Genomic DNA, 21,893 nt, shown 5'->3' with positions numbered 1-21,893 from the left:
GTCCGCTGCAGTTGCAAATTCCACAAACAGCATGCCATAGAGGAAAAGGAAAACACAGAGAATGGGGCTGCACTGCGCTTACTACCTATGCTAATTTTAACTCCATTGACTCCTTATTTACACCAGTGTACGTGAGAGAAGGATCCGGCTCAGAGAAAGAGAGACTAACAGCAGGAAATCGAAAGTAGCAAATTTGAAGAACACTTGTTCCAAACAAAGCTTTGCCTTAGAAAATACCATTATAACCTTCTACTTCCCCACCAAGCCTTAACACTATCATGATGGAAACCTTTGCTTCCATCAAATCACTGCATATGCCAGTGAAGAATGTGGTATAATACCAGCCAGCTCTCTCATGATTGTTTAAAGGAATGGTGTGACTAAATCTTTTGTAGGAAGACTTGAGATTATAATCTTTGTGTTAATTCCAGGGGTGTTTCTCTTTGTTGAACACATACCAAATTCTGAGGAACACATTTCCAGCATCCTCTTCTGTCTCTAAAGATGGAAAGGACATCACCTCTAAGAATTTAGCTACACATTTCCTTTTCTGAAAACAAACACTATTTGGTTATAGACATGTTTATGTTTTCCAGTAAAACACACTAAATCCCTTGAGAAACCTCTGTAAATGTAAAGCCTTTTCTTTCTGCATAGTGGGAAATTCAAGAATCAAATTTCTGTGGTATGCAGCCATAGAACAGCAGTTTTTGTATCTCTACACGTTTATTCAAAAACTTTTACTAACCAATAATCTCAACTATTAAATTATTTTATCTCCCCAATGGCTCCTCCACATCTCTGTTGGAGCCCGAAAGATGCTTCAGTTCTTCCTTTCTTTACACATTCCTGCCCACCCTTGAGACTCCATGTCTCAATCACTAACCTTCTGGCTGAGGATGACTGGATGGAACTCCCTTATGAGCCTGTCAGTGCAGCTGCCATCCAACAAGTGAGCTGTTGGGCAAGAAAAGGCACTCCCTTCCCTCTGGATCTGAGCTAGCTACCTCATCTTGAAAGGATTTGTTACTCAGTGATATCAGCCTAGAGTGAAATACAGATCACTTGTCAGCATTTAATGGTAATACTTAAACACTTACATCACAAGATTAGCTCCATAAAATGTGCAGCTTCTTTTTACCCTTGAAATGAGATGGTTTGAGAGCAACATGTACTTTATACATATAAGCCCCAATAATGAAGTATCCATTTAATGTCTGATGCATCCTCTATGAGAAGATTATTGGGGTGGAAATAAACCTATATAGAGGACAAGAAATGCCTTGAGTCCCAGAATGTCCGTTGCATTGTTTTGTTGGGGGAGTGAAGTATACTCTCTTGTGTCAGTGCATGGGCCTTGACCACCATAAGCAAACAAATTCTCTGAGAACTGCTTTGCAAAGCTTCCTGACACCCTTGTAACCATGGCTCCTGCGTGGGTTCTTTTCCTGGCTGCTGCTCCTTGTCCCCCCACTCAGGGGCTTTACTCAGCAAAGGGGACAGTGAGTAAAAATTGCTGACATTGTCTTACTTAGTGATTCCACACAGAAACTGGGGAAGGAATGATAGGACAGAAAATGGCTGTGCCCTCAGCCCCAACCCGCAGAACCCAATTACTAGAGAGCATACAGGGGCTTCTGCAAGGTTAAGAGAAAAGGAGACGATACTATAGACCTGGCCTCTCTCCCTGTCAGAGTATGGCCTGATCTGAATGTCTTCTGCTTGCAAGAGTAGAGGTGACAATTTGCCATGTATCCCACATTTGGGGCAGCTAGAGGGCTGTGAGGACCCTGTACCTTCACTTGCCACATCATCGTCCTTGCCTGAGGAGGTGGTGGCAGGAGCGTCAGTTTCAAGACCCCCGCCCATCGACTACAGGGCACACCAAGACTTGCTCCCCTGCATTGCCCGCAAAATAGGCCTGCAGACGGAGGAAGTGGCTGAAACAGAGAACTCAATGGTAGATATTCTTGCGCTAGAAGGTCCTTCCCGGGTGCCATTACCATGAATAATGACCATACAAAATAATAATAAAACCCTGTGGCAGACTCCAGCCTCCATTCCGCCCACCGCCGGGGGCATAGAGAGGAAGTACTTTGTCCTATCTCAGGGATACGAGTACTTATTCTCTCACCCACACCCTTGCTCCCTGGTGGTCACGGCAGTGAATGAAACGGTTACTCACCTTCTTGTAACTATTGTTCTTCGAGATGTGTTGTTCACATCCATTCCAATACCCACCCACCTTCCCCTCTGTCGGAGTAGCTGGCAAGAAGGAACTGAAGGGGGGTCGGGTCAACAGGGTCCTATATTGAGCGCCATGAAGGCGCCACTCCAGGGGGCTCTCGAGCCAACCCGACAGGAGCTGCTAAGGGGAAAAGTTTCTAATGACCGTGCATGCGGCGCGCACTCACACCTGATTGGAATGGATGTGAACAACACATCTCGAAGAACAACAGTTATGAGAAGGTGAGTAACCGTTGTTGTTTTTTTAAAACACGTCTTAGCTGGTCAAAATAAATTTATGGTGTGGCACACCAGGATATTAACATGGTAGCTAGGATGTGTTAAAAAGACTTTTCATAGATTGAAAATAACAAAACAAGAAAGCCACAAATAGTCTCCATGAAAGAGCTACTTATTTGATGATACAAAGGTTCAAAAAATTTAAATGTATTGAATATGCCAATTGTTTTGACAAATAAGAATATGCAAATACATGATATTAATAAATAGTAAAAGAGACCTATATCAATTACAAATGCATAAACCAGTAAACCCAGTACAAACAATCCCTGAGAACCCAACTCATGCATAAGTCTAATTAAGGACACAGTCTTGCAAAGTGCTGAACAACTTCAGCTTTCATTGAATTCACTGGGATTAAGTATTTTATGGGAGACAGTGGTCACTTTGGAGGCTTAACCTCCAATTTACATTCTAATACCAGACCCACAAAGGGACTTAGGCGATGTAACTCTGGGCATCACGGTGCCTAACTTGTTGGTGCCTGGAAAATCGCAGGAATACTACTACTATGATCCACAAAGCCTGAGCTAGGTGCCTAGGCTCCCATACAATGAATAGGGAGAGATAGGCTCCTAAGAATGCAACCCACAAAAGTCAGTAGGCTAGGCAGGGAGACATCTAAGCTAGCTGATAGGAGATGACAAGGAGAGAGGTGTGTCCTAAGCCTTGCCCCTCTCTCTCCTAAGTCTGGTCAGCAGGTGCTGTCCTGGAGTCAGGGACTCGGGCTGCGGGGCTGTTTAATTGCTGGGCTCTAGGACCCTGTGGGGTGGGAGGGTCCCAAAGCTTAGGCTCCAGCCTGTGCCTGGAAGTCTACACATCAATGAAACAGCCCCTTAGCCTGAGTAACCTGGCACAGGCCAGCCATGGGTTTTCTTTGCTGTGTAGACATACTCTGAGGCACTGAAGGCATCTTTTGGGAATGAGTTAGGCCCCTGCCTTTCTCCATCCAAAATGGCCAGAGGAGGAGGTGGTGCCCACTACTCTCTCTCTGGTCCAGTGACTGTTTATCCACAGTGGAACAGAATCATTGGGCCAGAGACAGAGGGCAATGACGCTGTAGCCCAGTGGTTAGGGACCCAGCATTCAGTCCCCCTACTCCAATGACTCTAATTATTGATACACCTGAGGAGTCCCTACATCAGAATATTCCATAGCTCAGTGGTCAGAACATTTTCCTGATAGACTCCTGCTCAAAACCTTCCCTTCCCACCCAAGGGGAGGACTGAACCCAGGTCTCCCAAATGCCAGAAGAGTGCTCTAACCACTGAGCTAGAAGGGGGGTAATCCCCACCTCCTCTGAGCACACCTACCATGACCGCACCACACATGACTTAGGCAGATGAATGCCTATCTTCTGCAAAGTTTCTGAATCGCTCTGGGGCTTAGGTGGGAGATAGGCATCTGTACACTTAAGAGTGAGACAGCCGTGCACATACCCAGAGGCAGAAACATAGGTGCCTAGGGAACTTTTACCCTGAAAATTTAGGTGTTGAGTAAGTTTAGGTTCCTAAAGGGGTTAGGTGGGAGTTTTGTGGATCACAATGGAGCCAAAACTGGGATTTAGGCACCTAAGTCTGGTGTTTAGATGCCTAAGTAACTTTGTGGATCTGGGCCTTAGATTCCTATCCTGCACTAGGATCTGCTACTGTTGACCCTTGAACCTGTGTGGAATCCCATTGAAGCGTAATCCAAGAGAATTTCAGTATGTTCTGAGCTGAAGCTAACAACCAGCGGCTTGAGCCAAAGCCCATTGAAGTCAATGAAAAGAAGCCAACTGACTTCAGTGGGTTTTGGATCAAGCCCTTACAGAGATGCTCAGCACCTGTGAAAAATCACACCGGGGTTGTCTGAAGAGAGAGGTTAAAATGTGGTGTTTTCAGATATTTGACCAATTTAAAAAAAACCCTATTTTTATATTTCTTTAAAAAAATGAATTTCTCAAGCAATAACTCTGCCCATGTTCTTTTGTTTCAGAAAATGTCTGGTTATTTAACTTCGAAAAGTAGCTGTTATACATGCACCTTTCATAAAATTTTTAATAACATAGAGAACCACTCATCCCAAACAGTGTAAATGGAAGAATCATAATGGTTTTATTGAGGTCACAATGACCCAATAGAATTATGTCGAAAGCAGTATCTTACAATATCCCGGTACAATGTGTAATTCCACAGATGGCATATTTGGAGCCCTCCGGGACTTAAAAAGCTCTTCCAAAAGATCTTGCACAATTCCCAGACATATCAAAAAGCCATGTTCAAGAATCATTTACAATGAGAACTGCAGATCATGAATTCTGTGTTGAAAAGGAGTTGCAAGGGACATATTCCCTAGGAAGATCTTGCAGTTTTTACAAGATGTAAAATGATCACTCGATTCTGAAATCAAATCCAGCAGATAGCAAGGTCCTATGTGGATTTAAACTGATTGTTCATTGAATTGTGACACAATGTCCAAGGCATTGTCCAAACCTATAAGACACAATCTTTGCCCTGAAGAGATATGATGGCTCTATCTGCTAATACACATTTATGTAGTTTCTGTGTAGTGCTGTACAGCATGTTATCAATTGAAGGTTTTATTTTAAAGGTAGGTGTCATACATTGGTATTACGTCAATATGAGCTTCCCTCTCTGCCCTATATAGTCTTACAATAGTACTTTTAAAAATAAACACAATGAAATGAAATATTAAAAACATTAGACTAGTTTAACATAATGGATAGCCCAGTGGCTTAGTCTTCTGCACTACCATGTGGAAGTCCTGCTACATTCAATTTCTGATCCCATTTTCTCATACCCTGGGCTGGGAGTGCTGCCATCTATCCTTCTCAGCTGGAAGAACAGTATGGGACTCCAAAATTGGGTGGTTTCTTTAGGTCCAGTACAACCCAGTGCTATGATAGAGTTGTACTGAGGGAAACCCTATGGAAAAACAATAGTTTATTAAATAGACCAAATTAAAAAATAAAAAGCCAAAACATTCACCTTAAAGGCAAGAATGTAGTCTTCTAATCAAATCAGCTATTGCACTGGAGATAGTTATTGTAGCAGAAATGATATGCTGGAGTCTCTTGCACTAAGCCAGATAATTGAGACCTCATTCAACTTGTATGGGTGTACAAAGCAATACAAAATTAGCAGGAAAAGTATGTGAGGAGTACTGAGGATATAATTTTTGTTTGGCTTTTTAATATTGAATATTATGTTTTAATTTGTATTCTAGTTTTTCAGTTTGTGCAGTGCCAAATGCCTTAGCAGAATGGGACCTATGTAATGAAACTATCAGATAAGCTGGGTGAGCATCAGAAATAATATCAAATATAATTAGCAGTCTGCTTACAAAGCCAGTAGTTTCCTATCGATCTCAATCTTCATGGAAATTTTACAATGGCATCTCAAACTCATAATTTTAAGTGGGAGTACCTTGCCCATTTTTAGCTACACCAGTGTTCTCATTTAATTTAGGGTATGCAGTGTAGTTGTGTTGGTCCCAGGATTGTCTTTCACTAATGTAGGGCACTTTTGAAAGTTGCCCCTCCAGCCTCTATTGTAATTCCTGGGTTGTTCATTAAGATACAGATACCCTCCTTAAATCCTCTTGCTGCTTTGGAGTGCCCGTAGTGGAGGGTGTGTTGAAAGGCCTGGAATTCTCTGGAATAGTTGCCATTGGATCTGGAAGACAGAAGAGTTACACTGAGAATTGGGATCTGTATCAGTCTTTTTTTGAGAATTTCAGAGTGTGTGTGCAGGAATTTCCCTCACTTTTCTACTGCAACCAAATCACACATAAATGGTGGATTTATCTGAGTTGTAATGGTTTTCATGGTTAGATTATGATACCCTTATCCTGAAAAGTACCCTACATCACAAGTAGTCTCATACTGGGGGAACAGGAACAGGGTACTACTCGATGTGAGAAAGGTATCACAATCTACTTATACATTTGTATCCCATAAACTTATTTTACTTTTGAATCTTTTTTTTTCAATACATAAATCTTCACCCCCCCCCGCTACTAATAACTTCCTACTCCTTTTTCTACCCCTTGACTCACAATATGATTTGCGCCTACATTTCTCTGAGCCTTTCAACTCCAGGGTGGGAATTATTAGTCACACTTGATGCTATTTTGCCCATCATAGTGTTACAAGTCTCCCCTGGTCAACATTTAGGGGCAAAAGGAACAGCATTCACAGTGCAAGGTGGTGTCTTCCTTAGGAAGGGGTGAGATTGGGGGGGGGGGGAAATAAACACACAGGAGGGTGTAATTCCCAGAAAATTGGGGGTACAAGGGCACCATCCCAGTGAGAGGGGCCCCATCCCAGTGAGAGGGGCCCCATCTGTGGGAAGCAAGGGATGAGAGGGCCTAGCTTGAGGGAGAAAGGAAGACACAAGGGTCCCATCCACCATGGATGGTATTGAGGAGCCACAAGGGTACCCTCACCCAATGGCAGGGGATAGCTGAGGGGGGCTTTTCCCTGGGGGGAGTTAAAGATACACAGGGAGCTCTATACGCAGTAGTGTGTGGGGAGGAGGCAGCCCCATGGGGTAGTGAGGACATGGGGGCATCCCCAAAGGGCAAGGGGAATGCTAAGGGGAAGGAAGCCCCCTCCCCAAAGGGTAGTGACGATATGGGGGCATCCCCAAAGGGCAAGGGGAATGCTATGGGGGCAGGCAGCCCCCTCCCCAAGGGGTAGTGAGGACATGTGGGCATCCCAGTGGCAGGGGGTGCTGACGGGGCAGACACCCCTTCTCCCCGGGGGTAGTGAGGACATGGGGTACTGAGGGGAGCACAGGGGCCCTTTTCTCCGAGGCAGGAAGGAAGCTGCAGGGACACGGGGGGGCTTCATCCCCACTTGGGGGCTAAGCTGGTACCAGGCCCAGTCCCGGAGGAAGGGAGGCGGCCGGCCGCCGCGGTACGCGCTGTCCCGGGCTTTGTTGTGCTCGCCGCCAGGGCCCCGGGCAGGGGGCGGGGGAAGGCGGCGGCGGCGCCTCCTCCTCGGCGCTGGCCCCGCTTATGGCGACGCTGGGCACATCCGGGCTTCTCCTCGTCCGGCGGCCGCCGCCGCTGCTGCCCTGAGCGCCCAGCCCGACTCCATTAGCGCGTCCCCCCTTCCTGCCCGGCCCCAGAGGCAGGGGCAGCCCCGGCGAAGGCAGCGCCGAGCCCCAGCAGCGGCCGGGGACATGTCCAACCAGGGGGCCCGGAGGAACGGGCCCGTCAAGCTGCGACTGACAGGTGAGGAGGGATCGGGGAGCCCCCGGGACCGAGCCTGGGGCCCGCCGAGCGGGTCTGCTCCGCCGCCGGCCGCGGGGACGGGAGGAGACCGTGGGAAGGCGGAGAGGGGGGCAGCGGTGGCGGGGAGAAGGGGGCCGGGGGCCAAGAGGCGGGCTTTGTGAGGAGACGGGAAGGGGGTAGGTGGCGGGGGGAGCCTGGTTTGGGGGGTACGGGGCTGCTTTGGGGAGAAGGGGGGATGGTTCAGGAGGGTAGGGGCCGAGTTGGGGAGCGGGAGCTGTTGTGGGGAGGCAGGCTAAGGTGGGGAGTAGATGGGGGAAGGGAAGGTCTGGTTTGGGGGGGCGGGCGGTGTGTGGGGCGAGGAGGAGTGTGGGCTGTTAGGTTGGGGGGGTGAAAGGCAAGGGAGATACTGGGGAAAGCCCCTTTCTCTGTTTTCTAAACCCCGCAAGCAGCAAGCCCAGCTGGAGAGGTGGGATCGAGCTCCCTCCATGTGTATTTGAGATTGAACCTGGGGCTTGGAGACTCAGGCCTCAGGAAAAAGTAAACTCTCTCCCAGCACGCCCCTCCCGCAGTGCTCCGCAGCAGGGGGCGGGTTGCTAAGGGGTTCGTGTGCCACGAAGGAAACGTCTTTGCACAGCGTTGTAGTGGCATCGATTATCAAACCGGATTGTTTACTCTAAGTAATAAACACGCCTTCGTTAGGAGAGGTGAAGCCCTGGGCAGTGTGTGTGTGGTGGGGTGGAGGTATTGGTGCTCTCCGCCTCCCTGTATTCAGAATCTAGATTAAACCTGAGTTCACTAGAATTATTGCACGAAGTCTGTAACATGCCGGATCTCCTTTTGGAATAGTTGTATTTTTTAGGGAAGGGGTGGGGGGCGGGCAGGAGGCCATTGTAACTTTTTAGGCGCTAGGTACCTTAGGTTGTTTCTCACCCTCTCAGACCGTCTTTTCTGTGTAATCGTGAAACAAACTATCAGGCCCTTTGTCCCCTTTGTTTTGATCTTTTGTATTGCTGTTTTCAAGTCAGCTTCCTTAGTTGAGATTGTAAACAATTCGTTGGATATAGTTCCTCCTTCTGTAGGAAAAATACCTTTTTAAAAAAACTTGGCCTTTAACAATATTTATGTATATTGTATACATAAAAGTAAACTATTTCAGTCTACATGCTGGGAAGGAAGAAAGACATTATTTCTGTTTCTAAATACTTGGAATGTGCTTCTTTTGTAGTGATGAGGGCAATGTAAGAAGATAAAAATGGAGAAACGTTTATAAATATGGATAAAGCTTGTCTGCCTCTGAAAAATAATCACTGAAGACTTGCGAGAAAAGAGTGAATTTAAAAGACACATTTTGTACCCTAAATTGTGACCTCAGTGCATGAAAATACAAGATTTAAAATAAATATTTAAAATACTGTTTGTCTTCCAACAGCTTATTGAACCAACTTAATGGCTGTGCTTTGCAAAATAAATTAGTTGTTTTAAAAAAGTCTAAAAATAGTTACTGCGTTTTTGAAATTATGTAATTTTAATGGCATGTGCAGAATTTCCAGTTTAACTGCTAATGCAAAAAATTTCATAAAGTTACTGCATTTAACTTTTTAAAATAATTCTGAGTAGGTAGAAAAAATGACTTTATTTTCTAGACTACTGTAGATTTTTTCTTATAATTATAATTGCTTACGTTATATTTTGGAACTTATTTGGACTAATCTTGTAAAAGGGGTTTTTATGCAGGGCCATTATAGTGCCCATGTGCTGAACTCCTTAGAAATAAACTTTTGAGATGAGTGTAGCTGGGCTGATGTGTGGGACAATATTAGTTTTTAAAATACTGTTCTGCACTTTTGGGTCTCTGGCTGATTGCTTTTCTGATAGTGCTCAGAGAAACTAAGCTATCTTTTTAAAACTTTATAAATCTGCTGTGGCTTAATGGAAAACTGTGAACAAAAACCTGTTTAAGGAATTGTCCTTTTTCACCTCTGGATTTCTCTTCCCTTTATTAAAGATCTAGGGACATAATGTTCTGTCTGTGACAACATAGGTACATTGCAGAGGGTTATGATTGTGGTGAAGAAATAAACAGCAGGGGTAGATTCCCCCCCCCCCCCAGTTATTTATTGAATTTTAGTAAAGTGTACAATTATGATGCATTCAATCCCAAGAAAAGGCATGTATATTCTTTAGGAACAAGTATACTATTTTTGAGCATATGTCCTTGCTAATAAAATATGGGAAGAGAAATACTGAAAAGAAAATACACACAAAGTTGTCTTCAGAAAGAATCTTGCAATCTCAATAACTGTTTGGAATTGGTACTGAGCAACTCTGATTTTCAGAGATTTGCATGAGGCATCAGTCTGTTTCTTAATATACATCTGATATGTTGAGGTATTTTGTGCTTTCATTAATCGTAACTGATTTACACGCAAGATCAGTTGTTATACCAACTTTCCTTAAGCATGTAAAACTTCCTTATAAGTGATGAATTGAATTTTATTAATTGAACTGATGTCAGTTCTTGCTTGGGAATAGTCTGGAGTACTCTGTGTGGTTTTGATTACCCATTTTGATTGGAAAAGCAGTCTGAGAACTCTTGAATGCTAAAATTGTTTGGAATCAAAATCCTTATATTCCAGTGTTTTTTAAAGTAATTTGCTCTCTAAATCTGACAAATGTTATTTAATCTTAATTTTCTTTGGCTTTATGAAACTAGCAGTCTTCTGTTTTGGCTTGAACATTGATAGGATTAATTCTGTAATCAGTGTGTAATACTTACTTTTTTTTTTTTGTTCATTATCTTTAAACTGGATGGTATAGATTCTAAAAATGGATTTCAGGAACTGGATTCAATTAGCAGTTTTTCAGGACATAAACATTAAAGGTTTAGATGGAAAACGTTGTTTTGACTGACTGGATAAATGACAGGATAGTGTTTGATGTGAGTCCAAGAACTGATCTGGAGCTCATGCCCAACTTCTCAGTCCATCTTAAGGAGCCAAATAAAATATTTAACCTAGGCCTCATTTTGCAGAAAAGGTTGAGTCTTTGTTGGGACCTTAAGAAAGTTCTGAGAAATGTTTGGCATACCTTTACACTAAGTGTTTAACAGTTTATTTAGGTCTGGGTTCCATAACAGGGGAAAAACCACGGTGGTGGCATACTTCTAGTAACTTTTTATTTAGCTTACGGTATAGCTAGGCTATACGTTTCTTCTAAGGTTATTGATCTTTGTCTTTTATGATAGACAAATGAAGATAAATATCTCCTAATCCCTTACTGACATATACGTTGGTGTATTATGCACTGTCTTGAGGTAGAAAGTTGCAGGATATTAGACAACTGTCAAAATATTAAATATGTTCAAATACATTTTTTAATTGAAAAATCTTAGCATAAAGTTTAAATGATGGATTTTAATCTAATTTACACAAGTATAACTCAGATTAGTCTGAGCTCAGTAGCTGGTTCTAAGGCTGTCTCTACACTAGACTTTTTCTTAACATTTCCCACTATGGGTTCACTGATTTAGCCCTTCCCATGGGGAAATGTAGTATAGGCAGGGCTTCTGCGGCAAGTGGCATTTTTACCACCATTTTGTCTAATCCTGTTTAGAGCCTGTTTAGGTGACACTCTGATAGAAACTCCAATATATGATGAAATACTTGTATCGTGTGTTCCATAAAACACAAATCCATAGACTTCAATTAGCTTCATATGAGGGAGGAGCAGAATCTGTGTATAGGGGTTAAGAGAGTTTCTCATTCAGTGTTGCCGTATCTCCAATGAGGAGGATCATGTTTGGTTGATAAAGGTAACTGCATAGATGTAATATATTTACGGTATGTCTACACTGCCACTCCTACATTCCTCCTGGCAGTGAGTCTTAGGGTATGTCTACACTGCTGTTAGACACCCACAGCTGGCCTGTGCCAGCTGACTTGGGCTCCGGCTAAGAGGATGTTTAATTGCAGTGTAGATGTTCGGGCTTGGGCTTCAACCTTCACAGCTCTCTGTGTTATGTGGGCTGCATCAACACAGTATGTATACTACTTTTATGGCCCTGAGGATGTCACATGGGCCTCAACTGTGTGCTGATTGGGTGGCAAGCAGCCCGTGGGCCCCGGGTTGAGAACTACTGATCTAATGAAATGAGTACATCGCTTCTATATTATATTCAGTGCACTGACTTCGTAGCTTTTTCTGGGTGTAATTCAAGATGTGTGTTAATCTATAAAACTCTGTATTCTTGACACGTCACAGCCTGTCTCCCTGTGTCATGATGGCTGAGATCATTTGAGGGACACAAGGCATTCTTCCCCAGAGTCAGAGGGTATTGCCTTCACAATATTCCCAGCCCCTGGAGAGCCCAGTACTTGATTTGATACCTCAGGAGCTGACTGAAAATGTTAGTGCATTGGGGTACTGGTTGTTGGAATGGACCATGATTGAATGGGTTATGGGAGGGAAGGGGCCCAACTAAAAATCCCTCAAAAATTGAAAAACATGGGGAGTTCCCAACCTGTCTTCCATTGGAGTTTTGTGATCTAACAATAGGGATCTGAGTGATTATATCTTCAAAGAAGCAGAATTGTAAGGTAAATAACTTTCCCTTGCTAGTCAAACATTAGATGTTTACACCACAAAGTTAGATAAGAATACTTGTGACATATATTGAACTCTTCCTCTGTAGATATCCAAGCTTAGCCCAAAGCTGGCTCAGCATTGTCTCAGTTTCCAGGGGAAGGAAACTGAGATGCAGAATGTGGAAATGACTTGCCCAAGTTCGCAAAGGGAGTCAGTGACAAAGCTGTGAATAGAATCCTAATATCTTGACTTCCAGTCTAGTGCCTAGGCACTGGGGCATGCTGTCTCTCCTTAATGTACGTTTACTGAAAGTAAAATTTGGTATTGGCCCTTCTGATACTAGAGATTGGGAGTGACCCACGGGTACCATTTGGATCTTATCAAATGATTCTATGATCTTAGTTATATATTCACTTGTACATTCTATCTGTGCGACTACATTCAGAAAGACTTTAACATGCCACAAGTTTTACTGTAATCTTAAAAGTGCTTTTACCTTAGATGTCAAACCTGGTAATGAACCATCTCCTAAATGATCAATGCTCTTTACTTCTCATAGCAAGTGCAACTCAAGTTGGAAGGCTTTTGTGCCACTTTCCATTTCTAAAAGTGAACAGAAAGTATTGCTCAGCTGTAAGATGGTTACTTCACGTTTGCACAATTCTGAAAGTGAAAGGAAAAGCAGCAACATATACGTTTATAAGTCTGTATCCTGTTATGAATTTTCTGGAATGATTCCTAGCCAATTCATGTTTAACACGACTAATAAAAATGGATTTCTTGTAGAAATAAATAGAAGACAGGCACTCCAACCTTTTTTTTTTTTTTTGGTGCCTTTGTCAGTGGCTAGCAGTTCGGTAATGCTTGAATGAAGCAAAGAAACAGTATTGTCTTAACAAATGGGAGAATTAAATGGATGCCTGTGCATCCTTTTTCTTTAATTTTAAAAAGAAATCCATGTACAGGACAAGCAAATTTCTAAGAACATTCCCAAGCACAACCTAAGAATACTACATTGATTCTCATTGGCGGTTAGAGCTATGTGAAAGAATGCTGATACGATTACTCATTCTGGAAACAGATGTTAAAATGTTAACAATGATCAAATTATATGCATCTCTAGTGTACTGGTAAAATACTATAGTAGTATCCGGATTCTGATACTTTCAATGCACTGTTGAATTGTTACTTTATTAAAAATCAATAAAAATACATAGAGGAAATAAGGAGCGACTTAACTAAAGGTAAATGGCTTTCAACAGGATAATTGAGTTGAACTGTGTAATGGGATGAGTGTGGAGCCTGAAGTCCATTCAAAGAAACTTGTGTGTATCAAATGTACAGAAACACAAAGGGGTTGTGTTCTCATACATAACTCCTTGCATATCACAGTAAATATGTCCATATCCTGCAAATAATTACACATATGCTTAACTTTCAGCATGTGTATAAGCATTTGTAGGATTGGGACCATATTACTTACTGATTGATCATGATGGACTATCAAACAACTGAAAGACAAAGACTATAATTTTCAGTTAGTCTCAATCCAGCTTTCAATATTACTGATCCAGTTAAATGCAGGCACAACTAATTAGGTCTGTAATGATACCTTTTTACATCCTTAACTACCTGATTTGTAGTTGGGTAGATAGGACTCTAAATGAGTGCACTTGTGCCTGTATTGAATTGAGGGTGAGAGGTTAATTGAGATTAATATGTATATTAAAACAAACAGTCTTTTATTTCTGGTGTTGGGGGGGAAGCAGGAGAAAGAGAGTAATTATAATAATTACTTGCAAAAATTTTTGAAGGTTTACAGGAAATTAAGAAAAATTCAACATGCTCAGGTAATACACCAGATGGTTAAGTATGGACTGTGTAGTTCATAACCAAAATAGTACTTACAGCAAATGTTCACCTGCACTAAGAGCAAACGGTGTTTTTAATTCTAACATGAGTTGGAATAGACTTAAAATTTAACCTTATTAATATAAGCTTTCAGAATGAACATTTTCAGAGAACTGTTTTTTATTTTTGAGACACAAGATACTGGAAAACAGGATTTATGTCATAGCATATTTCCAGAAAAGGAACTCTATTCACTATCAACCTATTAAAATTACTAGATCTTTTAGATTCTAGATCTTATAGATTTCTTCATTGAAAACTATGCAGGGTTGAACCTGTTATGCAGCAATGTTAGTGATGCCCTTTGTTTTTGTTTAAAATACATATAAAAAAACCCTATTCAATTCCTGAAAGGAGGAATAAATCAATAGTATCTTAGGACCTTTCTAAAGAAGGTGGTGGGTGGATATAGCAGTAGTGAGGTGGTTGAGAGAATTGGAACAGAGGGTTGAGTAGGAGAGGCAGGCAAGTGGATGGGGGAATTGAGCTGCTAAAGGGACTCTGTAGCTGCAGTGGTGCCAGCATATGTGCAATTTGACAGTGGAAACAGAAAACCAGAAATAGGTTCTTATAGTTGGGCTGGAACATATGGAAGAGTCTCTTTTGTGCCTATGCCATTTATTATGATATAACTCAGCCAATGGGTAACAATAGAATTACATTTTGTGAAATTATAATTGTTCTAATTTATTTGCTAATTTTTATTAAACATCTGTTTTCCTGCCTGGCATTGAAATGAATATGTTTGTAGGTTTCTTAGAATCTGTCCTTTTTAAATAGATACAAATGGCCTCATTCTGCAAGATGTCAGGCACCACCTCTCTCAGTTCCTGTTCAGGTTAGGAGGAGTTGAAGGTGGCCAGATCCTTGTATGCTTGGACTCAGTGGGCTGAGAGAGCATGGGCCCAAGTGAAAAGACAAGTTCTATGGGTTTTTATTTCTTGAAATGGTAATTCTTCATGAAAAGAGGAAAAAGTATTCTTGCTCCTATTTATATTGCAATAGCTCCCGAAACATATCACAAGGGGAAGACACTGTCCATTTCCTGTTTCTTAGCGATCAATAAAATCCGAAGCAAAACAAGTCTATGGACAATTAAAAGATCTGTGCTGAATCTTAGTGCTGTCTGACGTAATTCAAATGGATTGGATAAATGGCATTTCTAAACAAGCATCTAAAATTACTGATACAAGTACATAAATTGAGAACCTGGGGTAAAGGTACACATTTCATATTTATTGTTATAAGAAAGTACCGGTTAAGTGTGTACATGTGTGTTTATGAAACAAATTGTTTTTGACATCTAGCCAAAATGTCTTGCACTACTGCCGATGTGAAATCCCTGTATGTTCTTATGAAAGTAAATGCTAATTTTATGTAAGCTCGGTGCCATGCAATGATTTTAAATTGTTGGATGCACATTGTTGACAAAAAAGCTGAATTGTTTAGACTACACAAATGTAGGAGCACCCAGAACTTATGCTGGGGTCATGTATGTTCCACAAGTGAAGCTCTGCACTACAGATGAGACTTTCATGTGTATGGCCTTCTGCTCAACAGTTGGGTCAAAATGTAGTTGTTAAAAATGTTACCTGTTTCTCTTACTGAGACAGGAAATAAACTTCCCTTCTTTGTTTAGGAGCAATAGAGCCTGTTCACGCTGAACACAAGAAAGAGGATTTGTATTCAAGATACTTCATTGTACCAAAGAAAAATGGAGGGTGGAGACTGATTTTTAGACTTAAGGCTACTCAACAAATTTGTGAAGTCTCAGAAGTTCAGGATGGTGACTCTGGCAGGTATAATTCCTTCACTGAATTAAGGGAATTGGTTTTCATCTCTCAACCTACAAGATGCATATTTCCATAAAGCGATAATGCCCATCTCACAGAAAATAACTGCATTTTGTTATAGGCCAGGATCATTTGCAATACTGGGTGCGCCCCTTGCCACGGAGAGTGTTTTCAAAGGTTTCAAAGTTGAGAGGTGATTTTAGTATTCCTGTACCTCAATGATTGGCTGTTCAAGGGTCAGTCTTATGAAGCAGTACTGTCATCCACACAGAAGGCCCTTTCTCAGTTCCTGGAATTGAGTCTTCAACTCAATGTAAAAAAATCCACATTGACCCCTGTACAAAAAATACAGTTCGTAGGGGTGTCCTTGGGTTTGTTGATCGCCAGGGCCTACTTTCCCATGGACCGATTCATAACCATATCATTTCTAGTCAGAACTACTGAAGGGAGCCCTCAAACCTCAGTGAGAAACTGCCTCCAACTTCTAGGTCACATGGCAGCTTGCACTTTTTTTTTTTTTTTTTTTTTTTTTTAAATCAGATCATGCAAGGTTAGGCCTTTGTTGATCTGAGCCACCCCTAGAAGCAGTCTACTCACCAAACAGACACAGCTTAGACAAACAGGTTTCAGTTCCCCACCAAGTAAAAGATTTCCTAGACTGGTGGAAAGATCATGACAGCATCAGTGCAGGCATTCCTTTTCTCCAATCAATCCCAACAATAATGCCAGATACATTCCTGTAAAGATGGAGAGCTCATGTCAATGCTTATACAATTCAGGCAGATGGTTGCCTCAAGAAACTAGTCTCCATAGCAATGTGTTGGAACTCAGGGGAGTCAGGAATGCCTGCCTTCATTTTCTGCCTCTCTTCAGGGACAAGTCCAATCAGGGTCATGACCAACAACGTGGCCTACATGTTTATCAGCTGGCAAGGAGGAGTGAGATATCCCTCTCTGGCACTGAAGCAATCAAGTTGTGGAACTGGTGCCTAATCCATCATATATGAATTTCAGCAGTCTAGCTCCCTTGCCTTCAAAATACCACAGCCAATGCTTTCAACAGGCACTTCTCCGAGCATTGTGAGTTGGAGCTGGACTCTTGGACCCTCCAAGGCATATTTCAAACTTGGGGATTTCCAGAAGTGGACCTCTTTGTCCCCTCTGTGAACAGGAAGTGTCATCAGATTTGCTTAGGAGCAGAGGTCTAGGCCATTATTCTCTAAGGGATGGCTTTCTCCTACCCTGGACAAAGAGCCTGTTCTGTACATTTACTCCAACACCTCTGTACTGAGGGTGATGAACAAAATGAGCCAGAACAAAGCTAGGGTTATTCTAATAGTCCCAACATGGCAGAAACAAGCTTGGTATCTTTATCTGTTTCACCCGTCCAATAATCAAGCTTCCGATCATCCCCCATCTTCTCCCCCAAGATGCCTGTTGATTGCTTCATCCCAACCTAGGAGTTCTCTGCCTCAGGGCATGGATTCTCAATGGTTTGCAGGGTTAGAGTCTGCCAGTTCTGTGGAGGTAAAATAGGTGGTAGGAAAGAATCACCTCAAAGTACTTACCTTCAAAAGTGGAAATGATTTAGCCATCACTGTCAACTCCAAGGACTCCAAAACTGATTTTCCTCACTCTCAGCTATCCTGGATTACCTGCTGTAACTAAAGAAAATTGGATTATCAATCAGCTCAGTCAGGGTTCACTTGGCTACCATAACAACCTTTCATTCCCTCAAGTGAAAGACCCCCACTGCGGCTTGGGATATCAGTCTAGTTCTTAGATGTCTCAAAGGACCTCCCTTTGAACCAGTCCTGCTTCTTACTTAACCTATGTATGAATACGGCCTTTTTGGTAGCCATAATGTTAGCCTGAAGAGTCGGAAACATTTGAAACTTAATGGAAAGATCCTTCTTTCATGATATTCTTAAATGACATGGTTTCCTTATGTCTGCTCCCTAAATTCCTCCCAAGCTCTCATCCAAGTTTCATCATAATCCATCCATTTATTTGTCTCTCTTCTCTCACCCTTCCCCCCCCCCATAATTCTCTACAGGAGGTTCCCTTTCATACCTTAGATGTCAGATGAGAATTGGCCTTCTATGCTGATAGGACCAAACTGCTTCAGAGGTTTCCTAGGCTGTTTGTTTCTATTAGACCGATTTAAAGAATCCACAGCCTCTACCCTGAGGCTACTGAGGTGGGTCTCTGGGTATATTATTACATGCTATGATGCTATCAGCATTCAGCCTCATTCTAGGGTGTTGGCGTGCTCTACAAGGTTACAGTTAACATCTTCTCATTAATTTAAAGAAATTCCAGTATCTGAGGTCTGTAGAACGACTGCGTGATCTTCAATGCATTCCTCCTCTAAGCACTATGCCTTGGTCTATGCTTCTAGATCTGATACAACAGTTGGCAGTGTGGTTCTGTCTTCAGTTCTGGATCCATTCTTGAAGCTCCCTCTGTCCTGTGAGGATACTGCTTGGAAGTCACCTGAAGTGGAGTGCCCACAGGAAGGCTACTCCAAGAAGAAGAAAAGGTTACTCACCCTGTGCAGTAATTGTGGTTCTTTGAGATTTGTCCCCCATGGGTGCTCAGCTACCTGTTTTGGAGTTTCTTTGTGGCACTTTGCGATAGAGAGGGAACTGAAGACAGTTTGCCACTGCAGCCCTATATCGCCTTGATGTGGGGCACAGGGCTGCTTAGGGCATATGCATGGGCTGAATGAATACTGCTAATGAAAATCTCTTATTGAAGGAACGTGGAGTGCATGTGGACCTGAAGTGGAGCACATATAGGGACACACATCTCAAAGAACCACAGTTACTGAATGGGGTGACTAACCTTTTCTTCTCCATGTCCACTGAAGGTAGGACAAGAAATAATGGGCTTAATTTGCAGCAAGAGAGACTTAGGTATATTGGAAAACCTTTCTAACTATAAGGATAGGTAAGTACTGGAATAGGTTTCCAAGGGTGGAATCCCAGTCATTGGAGGTTTTTAAGAACAGTTTAGGCAAACATCTGTAAGGGGCGGTGTGGGTATACATAGTCCTGCCTCTGCACAAGGAGTTGGACTAGGGAGCTCTCCCTTCTGGTACTACATTTTTATGATTCTATTACTTATTCACATATTTAACAGAATCCTAATTACATCTTAGTGAATTGCCTTGAAATTCCAACAATGTCTTCTACAGTGTTCCACGGCTAGAATTTTTAATGCTATCAGAGGGCCCACTTTTGTTCTCAAATATATTGCATGTATCCCTTTGTATTAACAAAATCAGCAATAAGTCTCATGCACAATGACATTCTCTAAGAGATGCTTCTTGAATTGCAGAGCATCTGAGAGAATTGTCTTAGCTATTGTAGGAATATCAATTTAAATATTAAAGATTGCATCTTATGTAAAATGGAAACATAGCATCCAATTATGTAATTTACCATCTGAAAACAGCATGCTTAATTTTTTTCTGGACATTTATTTTTTCTGATATACATTTTCCTTTCCTTAATGACTGTACAATATTAATGTAAGTTGTACTGTGAGAATGGTGTCCATCTGTATTTGTAACTAATTTGGTTTATGGTCTCAAAAGTTATACTGAAGAACCTTGTACAGTTTTACTTCATTAGGAATTTTCCTTTTCTTTTCATCTGTTTTTTGTAAGAATAACATTTGGCCTTATCTTTACTTACTCTTATAATGGAATAAGTTGGCCTACATCAAAACAGCCTCCGGAATAATAGTGTTTCTAAGGTGTTTTCAAATTTTAGCTGTGTTTTCATGATTAATAGGGTAAACTCCTTCATCTTTCATTATATTATACCCAGAGATCGACACTCTAGTATAGCACTCCAGTAAGAATTCACATACCTTTCCTAGCAGCTGGGTGGTAGAGGTTGTATTACCATCTGAGCATTGTAACAGTTTTTGGGCTTTAGTGTGCACAAACTCAGTGTGAATTAACCCCTCTGAGTAGACAAGGCCTTAACTGGGGATTTTTAGTGTAACTATATTGATGTAGCTGCACAAGTGCAAACCTTTAATGTAGATTCAGTGCACTGGTGTATACTGGGAAAATTTTCAGTATGTGAAATGTGTCGATGTAGAATATGGGGACAGAAGTAGGTGGGAGAGAGATTATATAAATTTAAAAAATGTAATTTCAGAACTGATATTCTGGGAGAAGAAAGGAGAGAGAAAATATAGGGGAGGAGATGGTGAATACAGTGTAGGGACGATAGAGACATAAATGGGTTGAGGGTCAGAGTAGAAAAAGAGAAAAGCACACAATGAAGACAATGTAAGGAAAGATGCACCACAATGGATATTGGAGGAAAGAAAAAGTAGAGTGAAGCAGAAAGGGAAAGAAGGAATAACAAAAGCAAGACATGATGTAGTAAGTTACAATTGTTTAACAATGTTATTAAATACTTTACGCAGCTGTTTTATTCCTTTAAATTGAAGGTGGTGTGGCGTTGAGGAGCTGTTTGGAGCAGTAGGGCCATGATAGTCCAGATACTGATCATGCTGGTTAATAGGGTTAGTGTTCAGAGTAGTATATGTTGGGTAAACTTTTCAAGCCATTGGTATGGTAGCAGAAATAGGGAATTTTGGTATCATTTGATCATGATGTCAGGAGTACAGTGCTTTATTAAAGTATGCAGACAAGCAATTGGAACAAGTGAACATAAGACACGAGCAAAACTTGTGCATACAAACATGAGTAAGAATATTGTGCATTGAAATTTTATATTTGCATTTTAACATAATAGGCAAAATATAAGATACTAGTTTGTACATAGAAGAAAATGAGGTTGCACTGATGCACAGTTTTGAGTCTGGAGGGTTTGCAAACAGTGGCCTTGATTCTGCAACCCTCACATGAGTAGCCCCAATGGACTTTAATGGGAGAACTTGCATAAGTAAGGGTTGCAAGATTGTGTTCAGTGTCATTAAAAGTGTGTACTCTCACCCACAGATGTTTTCTCTATATTCAGCTACTCTTTTTGTAATAGTAATGGGGAGCTCAGTAATCTGAATTTTTGCATTTTTTTTTTAAATGTTTTGATATGCTGTATCCAGTTCTTGAATTGAAATCTTCATGCCAATTTTTGCTATATTTGCTTTCTCTGAAAACTTCTGTATCAGGTTACCATTGTTTAGAAAAACAATTTCTCAGCCTGCTCGTCATGTTCATAAGTGTGATTGACATTTAATCATTCAGAAATCTAAATCTCTTTACTCTCAAAGAACAGGGTTATGAATGTCAGTTTTGAAGGGTCTAGAATGTGTCTCCAGACGGCAAGAGTTTCAGAATAATTCTTATAGCTTACTTTTTCATTTATTGTTAGAATGGCTTAAGGTTTTTGAGCATCCAAACATGTCAACATGGATGATTATTGTTTACATCCGGCATACCTATTTTTGTCCATAGGGCCTTTAGCACCATCATATACTCACTGAATGTGGCTATGGTTGGTTACTAACTTGAAGAGAGGGAAAGGAATAAGATATCGTTGTTTGCTATTTGGAGTTAAGGATCTGAACTGGCTGTAATAGGAAGATTTTTCCTGTTTGTCAGATTTCTGACTTTAAAAAACACTTTCATATAGATTGCTGCTTAATTCAGAAAATGAAATCCGTACATTTTCATTCTGTGGAAAGCTGACATTCCAACTGTTTGTAAGAATACATTTATACTACCTAAAGCAACATTACAAGCACTATCAATCCTTATGTTGTATGACAAACTGATTTCTGTGTGGAATTAGGAAGAGAGCAAATAGTTGGGAACTGAAGTTTAAACATTGGCTACTGTTCATTGAACTGT

General features: G+C 41.5%; 1 protein-coding gene across 1 annotated transcript in view; it reads left to right on the top strand.

The window, feature by feature from the left end:
• The first annotated feature begins 2,320 nt into the window (after nt 1-2,320).
• Nucleotides 2,321-21,893, top strand: part of SMURF2 (SMAD specific E3 ubiquitin protein ligase 2) — a 104,911-nt gene continuing 85,338 nt past the window's right edge. Inside the window, exon 1 of the mRNA XM_065415331.1 lies at nt 2,321-2,469. Within this exon, the coding sequence (XP_065271403.1) occupies nt 2,321-2,469 (149 nt within the window). The remainder of the gene's footprint in view (nt 2,470-21,893) is intronic.

Source organism: Emys orbicularis, chromosome 13, assembly GCF_028017835.1.
Source record: "Emys orbicularis isolate rEmyOrb1 chromosome 13, rEmyOrb1.hap1, whole genome shotgun sequence".
Lineage (NCBI taxonomy): Eukaryota > Metazoa > Chordata > Testudines > Emydidae > Emys > Emys orbicularis.
This window is presented reverse-complemented; position numbering and strand designations above follow the sequence as displayed.